At 44.2% G+C, this 22,484-nt stretch overlaps 3 protein-coding genes across 4 annotated transcripts in view; all 3 read right to left on the reverse strand.

Annotated features, from left to right (window-relative positions):
• Positions 1-22,484, reverse strand: part of LOC128450548 (zinc-binding protein A33-like) — a 383,902-nt gene that overhangs the window by 342,575 nt on the left and 18,843 nt on the right. The window lies entirely within an intron of this gene.
• The window catches only part of LOC128450549 (E3 ubiquitin-protein ligase TRIM35-like), a 377,361-nt gene that overhangs the window by 336,157 nt on the left and 18,720 nt on the right, over positions 1-22,484 (reverse strand). The window lies entirely within an intron of this gene.
• arhgap5 (Rho GTPase activating protein 5) overlaps positions 1-22,484 on the reverse strand; it is a 39,715-nt gene that overhangs the window by 12,878 nt on the left and 4,353 nt on the right. Inside the window, 2 exon segments of the mRNA XM_053434064.1 lie at positions 14,958-15,111; positions 17,004-20,945. Coding sequence (XP_053290039.1) covers positions 14,958-15,111; positions 17,004-20,735 — 3,886 coding nt within the window. The 5' untranslated portion in view covers positions 20,736-20,945.

The raw sequence follows: 22,484 nt of genomic DNA on the forward strand, positions 1-22,484 counted from the left end.
GCTTCTTCAGCCAGGGAGCTGTTGAAAAGTGAAGCTGTCGTGTTGCATTGTGGGAACTGTAGGATCTAACACATGTCAAAGGAGACATGTGATCGATCTCCGAGTTTTTTTTCTGAAGAGGAACTGCAGCAGTGGACAGAAGGAGGAAAGTGTTTTCTGAACATTAGAGATTGAAAACGGGAGATGAGCAGAATTCAAACTATCCTTCATAACTTGTCCTTTCCAAATCTCAACATTAAATCACTTTGTCTGTCCTGTGGAATAAAACTAAGACACCTTCATCATCATATTCCAGTCCAGTATATGTCAGATGCATTTGAGATAAGGTCCATTAATCATTCTCTAATAAATCAGCAGAAATGAAGACGACTGATGAAGATGATGTGGAACTAAAATGGTTCTTCATGTTTTTTCTTCTGCTGTGTAAATGTCTCATTTACATCTCGTCTGCGTGGATCTGAGCGTTATCACCAGGGAGAGAAGAAGAAAAGAGGAAGTAGGAAAGGCTAAACCTCAACACAATCACCTCCTCCTCCTCTTCCTCCTCTTCCTTCACCTCCCTCTGAGCGTCTTCCTTTCCCTTCTCTCTCTCTTTCACATCTCCTCCTCTCTTCCTCCGAGCTGATTCAAGGGGGAAATGTTTGCTCAAACCGCTTTGTGTGTTTTATAAGGGTGATAACTTTTAAAGGTCATCACCATCCATTCAGGCTTTATGGTAAATATATATTTTATGACTGGTAATAAGTCCTGACTGGGTAATACTGATGACCAGTCAGATATATAAGATAGATTAAACTAAATTAAGTTTCTATACATGGAAGTGTAGATATGGAGTGACAGAAACGACAGCTATTGTTTCCTTTCACATTTTAAACTGTATATCTCCAACATTGTGTTGAATAAATTAACCACTCGAACACACACAGACACACAAACACAGCTGACCTCCCCCAAGTCCAGTCTGCACGCACACACGCTGCCCATACACTAATTACTAATGTAACAGAGACAGATGGGCCAGTTTTATAAATAGAGTCGTCAAGCTGCAGCTACCTAGCGACTGCTCTATTTACACACACACAGACACACACACACACACTTTGTGTCTTGCCCTTTTTAACTCCAGAGTTTTCTCTAATCATTTCTCCGTCCTGCTGCTTAATGTGATGGATCATGACGACAGCGAATGCCAAGTCTCTGTCACTGGAGCTTTTCTCTTTGTCTGCGCAGCCACAACACAAAATGCAACAACAACAACAACTACACAACACATCTTAGAAATTGTAAAGAATGTGTTGCGGAGTTTTAAAAATTAAACCTTTTATCCATTGATGTGGTTCAGAGGAAATACTAGTTTTCATTTCGGCAAAGATGCTTACGATACCAATATTTAACAATATTTAAATCAAATAATAAATCAGACCTGAAAGTTTTGCCATGACTGAAATGATATGTTGCCATGCTGTTATATATAATTTAGATCTCTGTTTAATACATCAGCTAAAGGAGCTGTTAAAGGGTTAGGGTTAGGGTTAGGGTTAGCCTGGAGCCTTCACGTCTATTTTGGATAATGATGCATTTGGTTTATTTGGCGTTTCTTGACACTTGTCTGAAAACATGAGCGGTCAGTCAAAACTTAAAAACAGACTCAGCAGAGCAGCAAAGAAACAAATCACACATTTAACTACACAAAGTGGATTATCCCTTTAATGTCCCGAGTTATGATGAGGAGAGCGACAAAACCTTCAGCTTCACTGCAAGTTCAGAAATTAACGAGTCAGTTACACACGCACACACACAGTCCCACACATATACACAGTCACAAAGACACACACAGTCAAACAGACTCACACAGATTGTGTGTTTGGTCGGGCTAAGTGACAACACAGGGGAGAAGAGGATGGAGAGAGGAGATAATTGATGGAGAGGACGGCAGGATGAAAGGAGCAGCGAGACGGAAGGGGGGGGGGTACAAAAGGAAAAAGGCGAGAGGCCGGGGGGAGGGAGAGGAAAGAAAAAGAATGGATGAAAAAACATAGGCATAGAAGGATGAAGAGTCAGGAAGGGTGGAGGAGGGAGAGAGATGAGGCAAGACTGTAGGAGAGAGGAGAGGAGGCGAGGAAGATGGAAAATGAGGATGAAAGAACAGAGGAGGAGGAGAGGGAAAGGAAGAATGAGAGGCTGGAGAATGAGGGGGGGTAAAGAATGGAAAAGAGGATATGATGATGAAGAGAGGAGGTGAAGCGAAGGGTAGAGGTAGAATGAGGTAAAACTGAGGGAGACAGAGGAGGAGAGAATGGAAGTTGAGGAGGAAGTGGAGATAAGGATGAAGGAAGTAAACGGGGGGGGAGTGGGACGAGGATGGGGGGATGAGGAGGAGAAGATGAGGACAAAGAAAAGGACAGAAGTCGGGAAGGAGGAGAGATTTAGTACCTTATGTTCTATAACATGGCCGACAAAACGTCCTCTAGAGACCTTCATCAAAGACTCAGCACCGTCAGAAACACACAACTACTGCTCGTGTGTACGTGTGTGTACGTGTGTGTGCTCGTGTGTACGTGTGTGTGTGTGTGTACGTGTGTGTGTGCTCTTGTGTGTGCAGCCTGCAGCAAGGTGCTCAGTGAGGTCAGTGGTCAGAAGGACGACAGACGGACGTGTACGTCACAGCAGGACTCGACATGTTCATCTTCCCTTCAGCTCTTTGAAACTAATTCACTTTTCTTACTCATTTATTTTATGTTTTTCTACTTAAATAATAAATGAAACAATCAAGTTGTCTCTAGATTTGGTGATTTACTTTCTCTTGATCCAGGATGAGAGATGAAAGCGAAGGTATCCTCACGCAACAACCAGGGAATGAGCAGAAACTCCAGTCAAAAGAAAAATACACAATCTCACCCAGAGCTGATCCCATTTAGAGTGAGCTCGGGGGGGGAACATTCAGACTGACTCTGATCGATGAGCTGCAGTGGCTGCTGAGCACAAGGTGACATGTCACCTCTGATTGGCTGAGACGAGGACGACAGCAGTGATCCAACCCGTTTCATCACCGTCTCATTAACAGCAACAAAAAGACGTTTAGGACTTTCTTCTCTAAATTAATTTCAGCTGAATGTCAGAGTGGAATCAAATCCCAGTGACTTTCTCTGTCACATGCTTGATTTTCAGTTTGCTGCTCGCCTGCTGCTGAGGCTCCAAACACACGTGTTGGCCGGAGGCGTCTCGTCAGAGCTCGGGAGATAAAGAGTGGCAGGGAGAAGGGCAGCGTGAGGGCGTTACAAGGCAAGCTCATGGAAGACTGGACTGCTCAGATACAGCCACAGGACACACTCCATGTCCAACACACACACACACACGTCCCATTAGACCAGATGACTGCCTCGGAGCCAGGTGGCTTAGCACTAGCCTCTCTCACCCTTTTTCCTCCTGCTCTTTGCAGAACCTGCCCCGAGACACACTCCCAGAGTTTGCAGCATGCTAATCCATCTCTCACACACAATCCATCCCAGGAGCGTTGTGGCCCCCGGCCCCAACCGGCCTCGTCTGTCCCTCGCCTTCAGGTTAGTTGCGATTGGACAGGGCCCTAATACTCTTACACACACACACAGACACACACACACACACACTCTGGGGGGCATAACCAATCGCCTTAATCTAATACTTGGCTCTCTCACTTAAAGCAGTATCAAGAGAGAGGGAAAGAGAGACTGTGCCCAACAAACATCAAATAAATCTGAAGGCTGGATACACACCAGAGATCCTCAGGTTCTATAATGAAGATCTACGTTCATAGACAACAGGAGAGCATATAGATATTATTTTCTTCAACATCCATCGTCAGTAAAGAACAAAGAATCAGAGCCAACGTTCTGTCAGATGAGATAAACACTGTTGAGTCTGAGTGAAATCGTTTTCTATATAATAACTAAACTATCAAAACCTTTTCTGTAAACTAACTCATCAGCGATAGATTCCCACAAGGAAGCTAGAAACTGAAACTGCCTTGGACATTTGTGTTCTCCTCTGTTTTCAGTGAAGGTCCAGCTGGAGAGAGAAGGTCGAAAACAGGCTGAAGCCCAAAACAGGCATCACGTCAAATGAATTTAATTACAGACGCAGCACCGTGGCCACTTTACTCTCTCTCTCTCTCTCCCTCTCTCTCTCGCCCTCTCTCTCTCGCCCTCTCTCTTCTCAGGAGACGATCAGCAAACAGAGAGAACAAACAAACCAAGAGCAAAACAGAGGGCGAGCGAAAGAGCAGGGTTGGTCCGGGGGGGGGAGGGGCCGGTCCGGATGAAAGATGTTCCAGTTCCTGCTTCACCCATTTACCAGGAAAGAAGAGAGGGAGAGAGATAGGGAGGGGGGGGGGGGGTCTAATGTCTAATGGAGGAGTGGTTGCTCGGATATTCAGCCACAGGCACCACACACACATTCTCTGATCTCTTGGTGTCTGAGGGTTGATGACCAGGAAGACCACACACACAGAGAGAGAGAGAGAGAGAGAGAGAGAGAGAGAGAGAGAGAGAGAGAGAGAGAGAGAGAGAGAGAGAGAGAGAGAGAGAGAGAGAGAGAGAGAGAGAGAGAGAGAGAGAGATGAAGAGAGAAAGAGAGAGAGAGAGAGAGAGAGACAAAGAGATAGAGAGCGATAATCAAAGTAAAATTGAAAAAAGTGAGTGCAGCTATATTTTGAAAGGAACAATTAAATTGATTAAATTGTTAGAAACACACAAATACATGTACACAAAACACACACACACAAACTACAAAGTACTGCAACACAACAACTATAGAGACACTTTAGATTTGTATCCATCACGCAATCTAAACCCATTTTCTTAGTCAGCATCATCCGTTCCACAGGCAAAACTATACTACGATAAAAGCAGCCAGACTTTAGACACACGGCTGTGATCGGCCTGAACAGCTGTGGACACACATTCAGTCTGAGTCTGGACAAAATAAGACCTTTGATGACATCACAGGCACCATCAGCATTTCATTAAACGTATTAATAGAGAAATTAAACGTGAGATTGAGTGTTAAAGAAAATAATCCTTGTTGCAGCACGTGTGTGTAATGTGTACACGTCTGAAGAACTCACAGCTTCTGTGACTGCCGCCAACAACAGAGAATCATTCTCACCTCAGTGCAACCACACTTACCACAAATACATCCTGTCACACATGCTCTCAGCAACACACACAAGCACACACACACGGCTCAGAAACCACAGGCAGCACAAAAAGCTCCTGTCACCTCTGCCTCTCAGCTGCTGGTTTATTACATGTGGTTAAAACTCAACCACCGAGCTTCCATTCCCCCCCCGCTCTAACTGGGGAAATGTAGAACAGCACTGGAGCTGCTTTCAGACGTGCACTGGACTCCACAGCTCCTCTGCACCTCATCAGGAGGAGGTGGCATGTGGGAACGCAAATGTCCGAGTGAGACGCTCCACAGATTCTGCAGAATGTCTCCATCTGACATGTGCATGTGTAAAAGGAAACTGGCTAAACTCCGTAGGCAATATTCCAGATTTCACCTGCAGGTCGTGTATGAAAACAGCTTTAGTGACTCATGCATTTGGATGTATTAAGAAATATATATCACAGCTGTAAGAAGGTCAGAGGTTACAGCGGCAGGCTTATCAGGAAAAAGTGATTCTTCCAAGATCAGTTCCCCGCTGCAGACTGAGCCAAACACCTGCCGGCGCTGAAGCACCACAAAGCCCAGAGTTTCACTGGAGGCAGTCAAGTGAGAAAATGAAATTCACCGGTGACCCGCGTGTAATTGCAAAAGGTCGAGATTTCGCTCCCGGCGGCTTCACTTCCCAGTTCAGTGGAGAAAAACTCCAAAGAACAGAGTGTGTGTGAAAGATAAAAAGAAAATAAGTTGACGAAAGCAACTTGTGGCTTAAATAAACAGTTTGGTTTTTCTTAACAAACGACACACGGGAGTGATTCACGCAGGATTAACATCACTGTGCATTTCAAAATAAGCACAGATCACTGGACACACCTGATATTGTCTGTGTGTGTAAATGTAAATATGCAGCTTTCATGTCAACAGAATAAACATAATCTAAATGAGTCCTGTGTTTTGACCGGTGGCACAAATATCTAAAAGTTTGATCACAGAACAAATAAATAGAGAAAAATCTGAAGTCACATTCACAGCTGAGTGGTTTTCAGCTTGTTGCTCTGGTTCAACACACTCGCACATAAATGTCTCACAACGAGTGCATCTGTTGTTCACATTTTCAAAAGCACAACATGTAATTTTCTCTCTCTCTCCATCAAAACAAGAACAGGAGATAATTTGGTGAAGCAGTGTGGGATGATGGGAGCTGTGGTCTCCACTGCAGTCAGCTTCCACTGGTTAGGATTCCTTGTAGTGGTTCAGGTGGTTCTTTATCAGGGGCTGAATTCTTCTCAGTGTTTCTGTGACACTGCTCAGCTGATATAACATATAACTGTCGTATTTGGACTTTATAAACTTCTAAGTTACATATTGTACCTTTAAATATGACTGTGCTTCCTGTGGCTGCTTGATAAATGTTTCTGTGATTTGTGTTTTGTATAGAGAGCAGCTCAACAGCAGCAGATATCAGCCTGATGGCCTGAAACCTACCCAATCAACACACACTAATTCTTTAAAGCGTGAGCATTATTACTCATCACGCTTAGTTATTCTGAATAAAGATGAAAGCAATAAATAATGGAGGCAGGTTTTTATATATAACATATACCAGCGTGAAAGGAGAAATGTCAGTCAGGAAAATTGCTGAGTACAAGTCAAGTAAATTAAACGGCCTAATTCAATTGTCTGTGAAATTATTTAACACAGTAACACGGACAGTAACATCAGGAGGTCACAGGTCAGACATTGATACCAGTCCCATCGGATCACTGGGAGCACTGGCTTGAACAGGAAGCTCAGTCTGTGTTTCCATTGAACATGACGTCAGCGCAGCCGCCAGCAGGAAAACCGCTCACACATAATCGCAACACAAACAAACACAAACACAAACACACACACTATGAGAAATGGCGACTGTAGGCCGGCACCAATCAATTTTCAACTTGAACTCACACTTTGGCTGATTTCTCTATTCCTATTGGAGCAGAGAGCTGGAGGCAGATAGATAACAAAGAGGGTGATTGACAGGAGAGAGTACAGAACACAGTGTATTCAATTCATTCTCATCCCCTGTCAGCTTTTGTAGTCAATCAAATCATCCTGGACTTGCTCCGGTCAACCTCTGGTCCACAATGAATGGCTCCGGTTTTCAAGTGCATGCTCAAAAAATCCATGAATTATTTTTGTAGAATCTATTTTCACTCCAGTGCAAATCGCTCGGCGCTGCTCTAACACTCTCCTCTGTGAAGTCGGGGGCTGTGATCTCACTTCAAAGCAGGAGAAAAACAGCCAATAATCAGCTTTGTATGAAGCGTGGTTGACACGGCTGCTGAATAATCTGCAGGAAAAACTCAAAGTGGTTTGAGTAAAGAAAACGTCCTATCAGGGTTTTCCTGCCTTTTCCAGAACCAAACCAGTTAGGCATCGTGATGATGGACTGACAAGTCAATGTTGATGAACCACAGTAAAAATAATATCATTTTAAAAAAGGTTTATAGGGAAATATATTCCAAATATATTCCAAGTGTAAAAACTGCAATTGTTCACACTTCAGGGAAATTAAAAGCATGAAAATATTGCAGTATGAAAGCTTGGTCATGAATATGTACCTTGATTAACACGTTATGTTCACTGGAGCGTTTCCTCTCAATCTGTTCTGTTTACTTTTAGCAATATGTTCTTTATTATGTAATTTATATGTATCAGTAAATTAACATTTTATTAATTAAAAGAAAAGAAAATGTTGGGAGACTTGGTAAAAAATATGAAGACCTGGTTTGCATATATTAAATTATGGGAACTTGATTTGACTTTTTATTTTGAATACATCAAAATGAGATTGGTTCTTAACCTTTTATTTGATATTAAAAGACAGTAAGACATCTCCAAAATAAACATTGCAATAGAATTAGAGGTGTTCTGATACCAGCATTGGAAATGTCTCCGATACTGCTGAAAATACCGGAGCGGGCACTTATACTGGGGGGACTGGTTCTCAGTATCAGCCAATTAGCAAAGTCCGTTGTCAGAGCATCTCTAATTAGAATTACTAAAACTCAGCTTCGTCTCGTGGGTTTTTGATTTAGAAATTGTTACACAACCATTAAATCTGGGAATAATTAAAAACTGCAAATGATGAATTGCACAAACGGACACAAAATGCCATCAAAAATATTTAAAGGCTTTAAAAATTAAACTCCCTCCACAAGCAAACTTTGTGTAAGACTTGTTTGATTTATCAAAGAGCTGATGGAAGGGAGTAAAAACTCTGCTCTGCTCCTCTCCTCACATTATCCTAAGTGCTGAGGAAGATAACAACCAATGGGACATCCGAATGCATCAACATCAAAAAGCCATTTAATCATTTCTCTAGCCCCCCCCCCTCCCCCCTCTTCCTCCAGCCTTTGTGCCAAATACCATTTCATGTCTCTGGGGAGCAGGAAACATTTAATAAAACTTCTCTAATCGAGTCGGGCGGCAGAGAGCTGTGCAGCCTCGCTCACGCTGCCGCCTGCTCCTCATGCAGAATGCACCGCTCCTTCTCAGAGACCCAGTTCGTCACAAGCTTTTATTCTCTGAGGCCAAACGGATGCTTTGAGGCCTTTTATGTAAGCAGGCCTGACTGAAACAAACCCATTGGGCCTTTTACTGGATTGTCTTCAGGCCCAAATGTGGCCAAATGAGTCTGAGAGTTAAATCTGACTGATATTTAATTCACTGGAAGGTCTAACAACGTGGTATTTAAGCAGGAGTTCACTGACGGTAGATTCAAATATATGCAGCTGGAACTGGTGCAGACTGGAGCCTGGGGGGGGCGTGTGTTTATCCAGTTTAAAATACCAGGATGTCATCGGCTTTGGGTGAATAAGAGGGATTCTGGAAGAAGGAAACAAGTGAGCCGGTGCATCTCTATACGCTGCTCTCATTGGACCATCAAAGAGAAGAAACATTTTCTATATGACTGTTAATTATTCACTCCGGTGCTGTATATTCATAAAACGGTTTTATGAGGACCAGGAAAGTCAGAGGTTAAAATGATGGGATTTCACCCTCTTTATATTTTACCATTTTAAAGCCAGAATGATAGAAATCAATGTTTCTGCTTTAATTATTCCTTCATGATCATCTTTAATGAGCCTATAGAAGATCTGGAAACGCTGATGTTTTATGTTTCAAAGCACTTGCATTAATATATTAAATATTGCAAGAGCAAGCAGGGTGTCCGTGTGTCTTCCTCCAGGAAAGTGTTGTTTCTGTGCACAGGTACATCTCCTGTAACCACAGAGCTGCTCCGCCACCCGAGACTCTGCCCCTGCCCCCCCCCCACCTCACACTAAAGGTGTTATTAACCAAAAGCCACGAGTGCTGTCTGAATCTTTGTGTGAGTTTGCTTTTCTTGCAGTGAAAGGTTGCAGAGTGTGGGCGGAAAACTTTGAAGAAGAAGCTCATGTCACATTCTCTCAGCCTTCTATTCATTCCCATTTCTTCAACAACAACAACAAATCCCTTTACTCCCTTCTTGGGCTTTTCTTGGCTTTCACTTCTTTTCCACATCACTCCTCTCTCAGGAGACTTATCAGGTCTCTGCAGCTCTGACCCTTCACCTCCTTGTGACTGGATGTTTTCCCTGGTCGCTGAGCTCTCTGTACGTCGGTACGGATATAACTCTGAGAGCTTAATGTTGAAGATGCGATACAGAAATTCACGCTCGACCTTGTGGAACCCTGATCGTCTGAAAGCCTGATCCCCTGACTGAAGCATTTTGAAGGGAAATGTAAGGTCAGGACCCATCGATGTGCTGTAAAGGCCACACAGACACACAATCCAAGCCAGAGACAGGTTTAGTCTTTCAGAGACAAACAAACTCCTTCAAATGCAATAACTCCAAGTGTGTAAGTGCGTTCATCGTTTCCCTGCAGAAATACAAACAAATATATTTACAGGTATCTGAGACTGACAACGAGCTGAGGAGTCTAGTTTGGATTTATTTTTGATCATGGACATTCTGATCATCGATGGCGTCTTGACCCTGAATGCATCACTATCAGAAGAGAGAAAGGATGGACTTAAAATAAAACAGTAAAAAAATAACATAGAATAGTCAAAATAAAATTGACTGCTTACCCAATTAGTCAAAGTGAAATGTTGAGCTGTTGAACTTGATTTTTGATTCTGTGAGTTTTGTAGCATAGAATCTTGAATTGAATTTTGTAGCAGCTTCTTCAACTTTCCACAATCGCCAGCCATGAATCTGTGACTATAACGTTGACCAATAAAAAGATCACAAAGGTTTGTGTGTCAACTGAAGGAGAATCAGGAGTGTTAATGACATTAACCCTCCACAAGGTCGTGCTTAGAAAGCTACCATCACCTTGGCCTCAGAATTCTTTCTTGTATGAAGATTCCAAACTGTCACTTTTTGGGATAAGACAACAGAGAATGTTATTAATGTCTAACATTAATGTGGAATCACGTTCGGCCAAAAAGGTCAAGACAAAAACACCCAGGGACTTCCAGCTCAGAGCTGAGGTGTGTTGGCAAATTTCAGGTGCTGAGTTTTCATTTACAAGAATGTTTTCAAGGCCACCCATTCTTTTACAGAGACCTTGAAGGCGCTGGTTCATTTTCCTTAAATCCATAAACCTTTAAGGGTTCCGAGGCCCTCGGGGAGACTCTTAATTGTGTTATTATTAGAATGTGGTGCCTGGAATGCAGTAAAAGTGACAAGCAGATTTCTGCTAACAGGAAACAGGGAGGTCGTGAGCACAGAACCCACATTGTCTATATTTAACAGCGTAGTTTCATCTCAGTCCCTTTAACTCTTATTTTGACGCTGAAATAAAAACTCTCTCTCCCCAGTTTCAAACTTGATTAATAAAAAAAGATTCCTGGAAAATGTTGTGTTGTGTTTTCAGCATAAAACCACAGAAAAACTCTGAGATCTGCACTGGAGCGACCAGACTGGAAGGAGCTGTTGAACAAATCACACACACGTCTTATCACTTACACAACCCCAGCGAAGAAAAGGTCACACAGAGAATCACAGCTCCACGGTTTTCTCTCACATTCACAGCAGTGCTCCATCACACACACACACACACACAGAGACACACTCACACACACACACACACTTTCTGGTCTGAAACCACAGACACCACAAACAGCTATCGTCACCCCTCCACCTCGGCTCCTCTCGGCTGGCAGCTTATTACATGTGGTTAAACTCACCCGAACACGAGGCTGGCCCTAAGACGGGAGCAGTGACTGTTCCTTCGCTGCAACTATGGTAATTATTATTGTGTATCGTTGATTAATGTCTCGGTCTGGCAAAGGTTATTAGTTCAAAGTTATGGTTTAAGCAAAACTGATGTGAATGCAGGGGTTAGACATTTTCAAACCTCTATGATGTTGAGGTGAATATTTTGGGGTTTAAAATGAGAAATGAGAAATATTTCACCATTGTCTGGGGGAATATTTTCTGAAAAATTAAATGAAACAATTTAACATTGCCTGCTGGTTCATTGACAAAGCAAAATATATATTGTATCAGCCGTATTTGTGCAATTAATTAGTTAGTCTATGAAATGTCCAAAACGGTTATATTTTTTTATAATAACAACTGATCAATCAATAAAATGTATTTGTATAGCCCATATTCACAAATCACAATTTGTCTCATAGGGCTTTAACATGGGGCGACATCCTCTGTCCTGATGTGTTTACCATTAAAGCACCAGATTAAACATTTGGACTTTTCCCCCCATTAAAGTGAGAAGTGTGGATAAACAACAATATGACAATATAATAGGGCGTTTTTAATGGTTCCCACTGGGAGCATCTCTTTCCTCCTCCACCTCTGCTCAGAGGTCAAAGGTCAGCCACAGCCGTGGATCTGTGTCTGGTTCAGTCTCTTTATTTAAGAGACATTAGCGGGATGGATGTCAGGGGGTTAACAAACTGATCTATCATGACAACTCCCACGATCACTCACAACTCTCGACACTCACAGGACAACCCCCCCCCCCCCCCCCCTCCCAGCCATAAAACAAAATATGTTGTAACAGACGGAATAAACACGGACAACAGCAGAGAGGCTTATGGGTAACAAGGAAAACAGCCTGAAAGGTCTCATCAAGTGGTAGAAGCTCCTCAGCGGTCTGGATATGAAACTCCTTATACAACAGCAGGCTTTCAAAAAACAGCCACAAAGATAGTCATGCTGCGTCTGGGGGGAAATGATATTCCAGAAAAAGCCGGGAGGGAAAAAGCTGTTAAAATCCGCCCAACAGGCCGTCTGGACTTAGAGGGCTTCACAGCACTGGCCATGAAATCTCACATACACTGCTGTCAGGCGTCCGTGCACACGCGCACACGCACACACGCGCACACGCACACACACACACACACACACACACACACACACACACACACACACACACACACACACTCACACACTCACACACTCACACACTCACACTCACACTCACAGCGCTGGGATTAATCCTAAATTTGGTTGGCAGTCACCAACAGGCTCATGTAGATTCAGCTGAATATCAAAACATATTCGGAAGGGATTTTCAGGACAGGAATTAACGAAAAGAAGAGCTCACACACAAACTCTACCTCCGGAACAGAACCAGGGACACGCACTCATAGTGAACTGAGAGGACAGGAAATACAGGAATACATGAAGTACAAAATACATGTTCACTGCACATATGGCTTCAGATGGAGGAGGAGGAGGAGAGTAAGCTTCCATGTGTTTCCAGGAAAGTTCATTTAAACCACAGTCGGCACAATTACAGAACAACTGCCTTCAAAACAAGATCTAATAACCTTAGAGAGTTTATCATCCACAGTCAGGAGAGCTGAACTTCACATATTCAAAAGAATCTGACTCTCAGAGAAGTTGCTTTGGGGTCATTCAGCAGGAGACACGTTCGGTTCTTAGAGCTCATTCAAAAGTACTGAACATGGAAAAAGAGCATTGGACCATGTGTGAATACATTATGCAACCAAATCATGAAATATTGAATCTGTTTAAATATTTATTTTAGTAGTTAGAAGGAAAAAAGTAACACTTTGGCTGACTAGTTTGGGATTTTTATAAGTAGCATGAGGAGAAGTCTTGTGGCTGTAGAGCCAAGCATTAATAACGGTACAGGGTGAGGGTTTGAATCCCACTGCCTTCACCCAAGAAAATAAACAAGTTTAAAAAGCCTCAGAGACACTTTGGATGAGACAGTGTATAAATATCTATCACACTAATCCATGACTTCACACAGGAATCTCTCAAAACTGTGGGAGAGGCCGTCGCCTCAACAGCTGGGCAGGAAGCCAAACATATACCCAGCATGCACTGGGGCCCTGTGTCCCTGCTAAACAGGTCCGGACAAGCCAAACATCTTATTATAAACCTTTATTCGTCCAGAACTACTCCTCTGAGCAGGCACTGATGTCAAAAGGAGTGGATGGGGTGATGGTGCCTTGCTTAGGGGCACTCAAACAGTACTTTCTTCGTGTAGAGTAAAGTATCCTTGATGCAACGGTCCAAAAAACTACTGGATTTTGAAGTTTTCAAATAGTGTGAAAGAAAAAAGAATCCTGCATCTGTCAGTTTATCCAGATCGGGTCCAAATTTTAATGCATTCTTCATTGGGTGCCCCCCCTTCACAAAATTGAATGAAAATGAGTTCAGTAGTTGTTGTGTCATCCTGACAGAAGAACAAACCACACAGCCAAACGCAGATGAAAGGTAATACTAACTGAGAGGCCAAAGTGAAATGATGAAATTACCTCCTTTTGTCAAATTAACACTCTAAAACAAATTCATATTCAGTTTACAATGATATAAAACAACTAGATGCTGCAAATCCTCATATTTGAGAAGCTGGTACCAGAGGAGATTTGGGATATGGGCTGTTTAACAATTGTTTCATATGTAATTCTACAAACATTATGTAATATAATCACAGCAGGCCACAGCTTTACTCTTGCATTGAACACTAACAGCACCAACAGCTAACAATTGCTAGCCATAAATCATTAGCTATAAATAGCAGTCTATGAATATTTACAGCCTTGTGTTGCACAGTCATGCAGATAAACAAACACCAGCACTTTGCAGGAAGTCGCTCGACACAGAAAGGAGGTACATTATTTTATTAATAATTTTGATTAAGTAGCTCTGAGCAGATTCTGTCCAGGCGACTTTTCCACATCTGCAATTTTTCCTTCCGCCATCCGACAGGTAGCAACTCAATTTCCTTTCTTGTCAATTGATGGATCGCACGTACTTGTGTGAATCTCTCCACTTTCATTCCTTAATTAGTTTCTTGATCTCCGTCATCTTTCCCATCTTTTTTTTTGTCGTCTTTCCAGCAGTGCTTTGGCAACACATCAAATCCCAATGCCAGTAGAACTCATCAATCTGAAATGGACTAGTTCTGACTGGCAGTGTGGCCAACAGGCCCGACAACACACGTTTGGTGGGTGACATCAGAGTCCAGAAGTAAATCTCCTTCATATCTAGATTCATGTGCTTCTTCAACCCCCCCCCCCCCCCCCCCCCCCCCCCCCTCCATCCATCCTTTCCTCTCTCCACTCAATAACTCATTTGGAACGACATGAGAGGCGTATCGACAGCGAACAACCACAAAGCGTTTGCATGTCAAAACAAAGCAGCTGTACCTGGAGAGAGTTACAAGACACCAGAGAGTCCCAGGCTGCACCTGAACACCGAGGCAGAGGAAAGAAAGGAACAAAAAGGAACAACAGCCACAGAAGACAAAGGAAGAAACGCGTGAGAGCGAATGACTCACCTGTGCGTTCGATGTAGTCGACACACTTCTCGATAAAGAGGGGGATGGGTCGCTCCAGGGTCACCAGGCTCTGCAGCGGAACGCCAAAGTAGTTGCTCTCCCAGGTTCTGCGGGTGGGGGGGTACAGAGGCTTGACAGGCTTGGAGGATTTCGGCTGCAAGGGGACGACGAGAGAATAAAAGTAGAGATGAGATAATGACATAAGGCAGACAGAAGAGAAATATGATGAAGGGGAGGATATAAGTGGAAAGGAAGGAGAGGGGGGAAAAGAGAGATATAGAAGGATTTAAGGTTAAACAGTTAAAGGAAAGTAAAAATAAAGACAACAGCAAATAGCAAATTTAAAGTAAAGATTGAGCAAAGGGAAAAGAGGAAAAAGGCCAAATGACATGATGGAGGGGAGAAGAGTAGGTAGGATGATAATAAGGGATGAGGGTGACGTCCAGGAAAAATAAGTTTAAAGAGAAAAGGAAAAGAAAGAAAGGCAGAGAATGGTAGAAAAAGAAAAGGGGAAAGGAATGAAAGAAGAGGGAATTGAGAAAAAGACACAAGGGAGAGCGGAGGTGTAGGAGGAGAGAGGGTGATGAAGAGGCAGATCATATCAGAGGAGAAGAAGAAGAAGAGGAGGAGGAGGACAATTGGGGAATAGATCAGAAAGAAAGTTAGTGGGTTGATGGCAGAGAGAGGAAAAAAGCAAAGGGTGGCTCATGTGGAGGAAGACGAGAAGCAAAGACGACAACACCCGACAAAACCGTTATTCAAGAATGAAGCTGGGACGAGTAACGAGGTGATGAAGCAGCTTTGATTTCCCAGAATCCTCTGCTCTTCAAAGTGTTGTTCTGCCTGCAGCGGCTCGGATCATCTAATTGGCCGGGACAGCGACTAAACACCTTCCATTTTGTACCTTCTGGTTCTCCTTTCCCTCTCCTCTCTGATTATCAAAGACAGTTTGAATGTTCCAACAATGCCCTGCATTCATGTAGCACCAGAGGCTGTTTCTCTAGCGATTTGCACACGATTATCTGATGCGTGCCAGCGTGCTCGCTCGCATGCACGACTCCGTTTGTCAAAGTCCAATTGTGTTTGTGCTCAGGCTGCAGGAAACTGACTAATCGTCATGCTGTGACTGTTTCCCTCAACAGTGCTACTGCCGACAGCCGGCTATGTGTTGTCAAGTGGCTGAAGTCATTTTTCATCAAAAGCAGGTGTTGCTGCTTTAGATGCAGCGTAAAAATATCATACAAGTTTGTCCAGGCAATTCTCAATTCGATTTTAGAAAATGGCAAAGAAAGGAAAATACAGAGGATCCACTCTTTAGGTATTTCCATATTGCCATTTCAGATTTCAGTCTATTCTAATGTGGTTGTGCAGGAAATAAATGTTGTTGTATTACTACACAGGAGCCTGATTGTCATGTGGGTGTGTACATGCATTGTGTGGTAAAGTTTACCGGCATTTCAAACTTGCCAAACATGTTTCTTAAGCTGTACACGTGTCTGTTTACAGAATAGGCGTTTAATGGCCAATTGTGTCTGTGCACAGAGTTTGTGTTGGAGTCTTCTTGTGGATGATGGTGATTAACAAACACTTATTTATGCAGCTCAGCACTCAGACAAGCCTTTACAGAGGATAAGAAGACATCTTCTCACAGAGGCAGCTTCTGATCCGAGCTTATACAAGAGCACTACTGTCTCCAACAGTGCATCTTTTATTAAGAATTTAATAAATCAGGTGCAGAGGATCCTGAACTATTTCAGCAGAGGGCTCGACCAATCAATTTTTTAGATTAATTTGCTCTCGCCCACAAGTCCTGAGGCTTTTAAAAACAGAAATCTGCTGCTATCACTCACAATCTTCTATTCTCTCTCATTTTCAATGCACTGAAGCTCGCTTGCAGTCACTCAGAAAATGCTTTGGCTCAGTGTCTTGTAGACGATTATATCTTTGTAGTCTTGCTTCTTTCTATTCAATGCTGCTTTACAAAGAACTTTCAAACCGTCCACTTGAAAACTCCACAGTAGATGATTCAGGACTAGTAAGACTCACCTTCTTTGGTTCCTTTGGAGTTTTGGGCTTCTTCTTCTTCATCTTCTTGTCCTCCTGCTCAGGGTCGGAGGTGATGGCAGGGTTGTCTATCCCGCCCTTCCAGGGGTCAGCGGGTGAGAGCAGTGGATCCTCTTCGCTGCCCCGGTGGGCTCTTCCCTTTTTCTTCTTCTGCGTGGCAGGGCCGGACTCCTCACCATCGCTGTCAGATTGGAATCGTCTTTGGTAGGCCTTTGTCTTACTAAACAGGATTTTAGAACGATGTTTGTATTTCAACGGCCGTGGTCTGGCCTGACATTTCCGGTCGAATCCATTCTCTTCCTCTCCCCCTCCATGGAGACTATGTAACCCACCAAAGGAGTTTCTTATTTTGACCAGGCGGCTGTGTGAGTCATCAGGCACGGCATATATGTCGTCGTTGTGGAACCCCCTGGACCGTAACAAGGTGTCCACAGGGTCTGCATAGTTGTCTGATGCCTCAACGTCCTCAGAGTGGGTCATTGGGCCGCGAGTCGTCCTGCGGTTACTTCGCATGCCGGCCTCAATGGTTTTAAGCAAGTTGGGGTCCAGCTTTTTGACATTAGGCTTGGGGTGCACTGGTTTTGGCCGGACAGGTGGAGGCACTTTGTGGTTGCGGTCATGGTCTCCCACAGGCGTGCTATGGACTGGATACTCGTTGCCCTCGAGGTCGATCCGGTACTTGGCCCGCTCACTGGGTGTTGGAAGAAGCTGAACATCATCGCCTATTGGACTATACGGCGGGGGGGCTTCGTTATCTTCATCAGATTCTGGGTAATAGGTGTTGTAGGCTGGGGAATGGCTATGTGGCGAGGTGGGGAAGACATCTTCACTGGCACCAGTGGTGCACTCACGTGAGGAGCTGTCAAATAGGAAAGAACTCTCGATGCCCGGCTTCTTCTCCAGCACTTCATTGAAGAAGGGAGTGAAGACCTCTGTTTGTCGATGATACTGTGACAGCGAGTAGAGTGCTGTAAACTTGGCGGCAATCTCTGTGGCAATGTGCTCCCCCTCCGTCATCAACTCCTTGATGGCGTCATTCTCAAAGAAGTCTGCCTGGCTGTCTGTGATCGCCACCATCTGGACGGGGATCACATCCTGGACTTCAGCCAGGAACGCCCGCAGGGTCGCCATAGAAGCCTTGCGTTTGGCCGAATAGACCAAAATGTAGCCGTGGACCAGTTCATCTTTGCGGATACCAATAGCAGTGTGATAAGAGAGGACCGAGACCTGGATCCTCCTCCTGCTGTCACCGATGATCTTGTCCAGGATCAGCGTGTTGCTCTGGCCTGGCTGCCCGGCACTACAGCAATGCGAGTCGAGGAAAGGCGAGAGGATGAGGTCAACGCTGAAAGGATCCCAGCACATAGCGCACATCACTATCCTGAGGTCTGTCTCTGACATGTCTTTGATGGAGGGCAGTGGAGCCAAGACATCAAAGTTATGCTTTAGCCCCTCCAGCACCGCTCGGAGACCCTGCTTAACTTGGAACTCTGTGAATTTGCGTGGAAAGGCCACAGAGGGGATGTCCACAAAGGTGCACTGCAGCTTGTTGGCCAGCTGTTGGCCCTGGTGCCTCAGGATTGGTATGTTTTTGCAAACACTTTCCCTCTGATTTGCCAGGATGAGAATGAACGGTAGCGGCTGAGCAAATCTATCTCTCCTACCCTGTGCTATCTCAGCTCTGATCCTGCCTATGCAATCTCCAATACAGTTGAGAGACTCTATGGAGTTGAACACACAGAAGCAACCATGTGGCTTGAAGGTGGTGACCCACGTATGGCTGAAGAGCAGGGTGGAGTTGACGTCCACAGGAAGAAGCTTCAATTCGTAAATTTTACCATCAAGTGTGTACTCATCATCTGTGGACTGAGCTCGGATCTCATTGGCCAGTTCCTGTGAGAGACCCTCCCTTCCCAGGAGGCAGAGGTTGATCTTATCGATGTTGGCACTGTTATAGTAGAGATTAGAGCGTCCATGGTCGAGCTGCACCAGCCTGTTGGCCAAAACCTGCTCTACTTTCAGATCAACACAGTTCTGCCCGCTCAGGCACGTCTCCTTCGTGGGATGGTAAACAAACCCAATGTGTTTGAGAAGGAGCGACTCTCTATCTGGGGCAAGCTTCTGCAGCGCTCTGTATCTGGGCTCCTCATTCAGGACACTGTGGATTTCACTCATCTTGTCGCCGCTGGGGGTGGCATTCAGGTCCAAGTCATAGAACAGCTCAGCATGCTCAAAAAGCATTTCCTGAAAATCCTCTTTGGCCCTTTCAACTATTTCCTGCTGGTGTCTACAGTAAACATCCCTCCTATCTGATTCTGTGATGTACTTGTATGCTTCGTCTTCCATGACAAAGCACATGACTTCCTCCCAAGGCTGACCTGGACAGATAAAATGAACCCTGTCGAGTGTCTTCTTGAACCTGTCTTTCATCTCCACCCTTCTCTTCTCGGACAACAGGTGTTGGACGTGGTTTCGGTAGATTCTCTCACCATCGGGTGTATCGAGGAGGTCAAAGGGTATCCTGCGGTCACTGATGTCGATGTGGTCCGTCTCATCCCACGGTGTGTGTTCCAGAATCACAAACCAGTACTGGAAGTCGGGCCGGTTCCGGATCACACTCTGCGCCTCCGGCCATGTGAGGTGTTCCACCTCCTCCAGGTTATGGAGGAGGTTATTAAGGGTTTTCGGTAGTGTTGTCAGGTACTCCTCTCTCCTTCTCTTAATGTGCTCCTGTTTCAGTTGTGCAATGTGCTTTGTGAATATGTTTCGTGCTTTCCTCGAGCCCTCCAAAGTGATGAAATCCTCATAGTCGGGTTTGCCCCTCATATTATTGCTCACCGTTTTCCACGTGGCATGGTAATCTCTCACCGTGTGCACTATCAATTTGTCAAATCGATCTGTTCCTGAGGCAACTAGGTGCCGTTGGACTTTATAGGCCTCCAGATATGGCACCGTTTTTGGTTTCCCCCTGGTTTTATCCAGCTGCTGGATGAGGGTATTGAAGCAGACTTCCACGTTGATGTTGAAGCGAGCTGATGTCTCGATGAGCATCAGGTTTTTCTTGCTGGCAACAAAGTTCTGCAGGTCCCTCAGGTGCTGGTCCACGCACTCGTCACATTTTGTGGCGGCAACAACAATAGGCTTCTTTGACTTAACAATGTGAGAGTAGAGACTGTTCACAAACTTGATTTGGTCATCAAACTTCCTATTGCAACCCTTGCTTACATCGATACAGAGCATGAAGGCGTCGATGTTCAGCTTCCCGTCTGGCATCTGCTTCTGGTCAAAGTCCTGCTCCAAGCCCAGCTGGTCCGTGCAGATGTACATGAGCTTCTCTGCTGACTGAAGCTTGGTGGCTGCCGCCCGTTTGGTGTACGGCTGCAGGTTTGTGCTCCGATGCGGAAGAAACGTCTGGTCATCAATGAACTCCGTTTGCTCAATGAGATATATTTTACAGTCCAACCCGTCGTCCCCTCGATGGGACACGTCCCCCCAGAAGAGAAAGTGGTCATTGTTAACCACACGTCCACCAAAGTCTATTGTGCTCAGCACTGAGGTGTGCTCCGAGTAGTAGTTGTCGGCATCAGGACGCACATACCGATTGCACAGGCAGGACTTGCCCACGCCACAATTTCCCTTGTCTTTCTCCGTCCCCGAGAGGCCGACCACACTGATGGCGAATACCGGGGGGCGCGCATCCTTGTTCTTGGCCATTATATCCCCCCGCTCATGACTCACTTGGTCACTTCCAGGAAAAAGGTCAAGATATCATTCCAGTTCTGCTCGTCAGTGTCACAGACACACTTTTATTTAGAGTTTCCCTTATTAGCTGTGAATCCTTCTCCAACTCTGTGTCTCTCAGTGTCTCTCCTGGATCTTCTTTAAGCTGGGACGGAGCAGCCGGCTTCTCCTTTCATCACCTGCCTGCAAGACATGGAATTCACAATTAGGAAGAGATATAGGCAAAACCCAACAAATACATTCTTGCATTGATTTGTCCTCAGAGAACCTCCGTCTCCTTATCACATGTAATTAGGTTTTTGTTTCTCTACATGTCCCCCAGGGACACGTGTGCGTACACATGCATGCACAGTGTAGTGATTCAAAACAACAATTAAAACATGTTAATCTGGCAATGGATCGAGTTATTGAAAAATTAGAGAAAAGAACACATTATTACAGTTGTGCAAGACAAAATTATATTTATGTAAATTTGAAAGCTTAGCAAATGTGTTTGATTGTCTTGACATGTACTATGATTAAAATGCACAGATAAACCACTACAATAGTAGGTTTTAATGGAAACTGATGAAAAAGCCTCTTTCATTTATAAAAAAAACATATATACATAGAAATATATATACAATATTCAGGGTTCAATATTCCACTGCTTGAAAAGTCACCAGTTTAACATTAGGGTTAACCCTGACTCTCAAAACGAACACTTAAGTGCGATGCTGAGACTTACATAAGAGAAAGTAATTCAATCAGGAACAATGCTCGGCAATGTCACTTTCCCCCTCGCAGAGAAAAAGAAGTGCTTTCAACCACTTTGTGCCGAGGCAGGATAAAAATGGCATGCAGCTCCAGCCCTTTGACAGCCACTGACCTAGAAATCATTTGCTTCACTGTGAAAATGAAACAGTGAAAATAAATCAGTTCACAGATTTGTTATCATAATCAGCACAACCTAGGGCTATGTGATCAGGCCTGAACGTATAATCCTGATTAGTTTGACTGTTGTTCTCAGAATGGATTTTGTCTGACATTCTGGTCATGAGGATTAATCCTGATTAGTGCTTTTGATCATTTGAGGAAGAAGCACCGCGTCTATCCAACATTAACAGCCAGGTGGAGTTAAATGTTTCCCTCCTAACAACAACAACCATTTTCATCGATAGCAGATTGTAAAAAAAACTGAATGCAGCAAATAGATGTTATATGCTGCATGTGATTGCCTGTGCGCCCTTTCAGTCAGTATCATCTGAGACTGTCACAGTCAAATAAGCCTGAATCTTACCATGACCTAACTAGAGGCTGATAACTGATAGAAGCAGAGAGGATTGCAGTCATTGTTGTGTTTCACAGAACGATGGCAATCAGCCACTACGCCTGCCTGAGCCGAGCTGCAGCACCACGGCATGCTGGGCCTGAGAAACGGCCCCTCAGCAGGAATCCAGTCCTCTGAGTCGGAGCAAGGAGGTTTCCCCTGATTGTTTACAGAGGCCAAGGTGATGATGTCACCTGAGTTGTTTTTAGTTCAGCGTATCTGCAGCAGTCTCAGAAAAGAAACACAACAGGAGGCAGAAACAGTCCAACACAAGAAGGATAAATGGATTTTACTCACTGAATTCAACCATTTGATGTGTCATTGTAAAACCAATTTAATAACAGGACAACAAACACACAAAAGACTTTTGTTCAGTTACACAGAGACAATGTCCTATGAAATTGGACACCTGA

The sequence above is a fragment of the Pleuronectes platessa genome, chromosome 11 (assembly GCF_947347685.1).
Source record: "Pleuronectes platessa chromosome 11, fPlePla1.1, whole genome shotgun sequence".
In the NCBI taxonomy this organism is placed as follows: Eukaryota; Metazoa; Chordata; class Actinopteri; order Pleuronectiformes; family Pleuronectidae; genus Pleuronectes; species Pleuronectes platessa.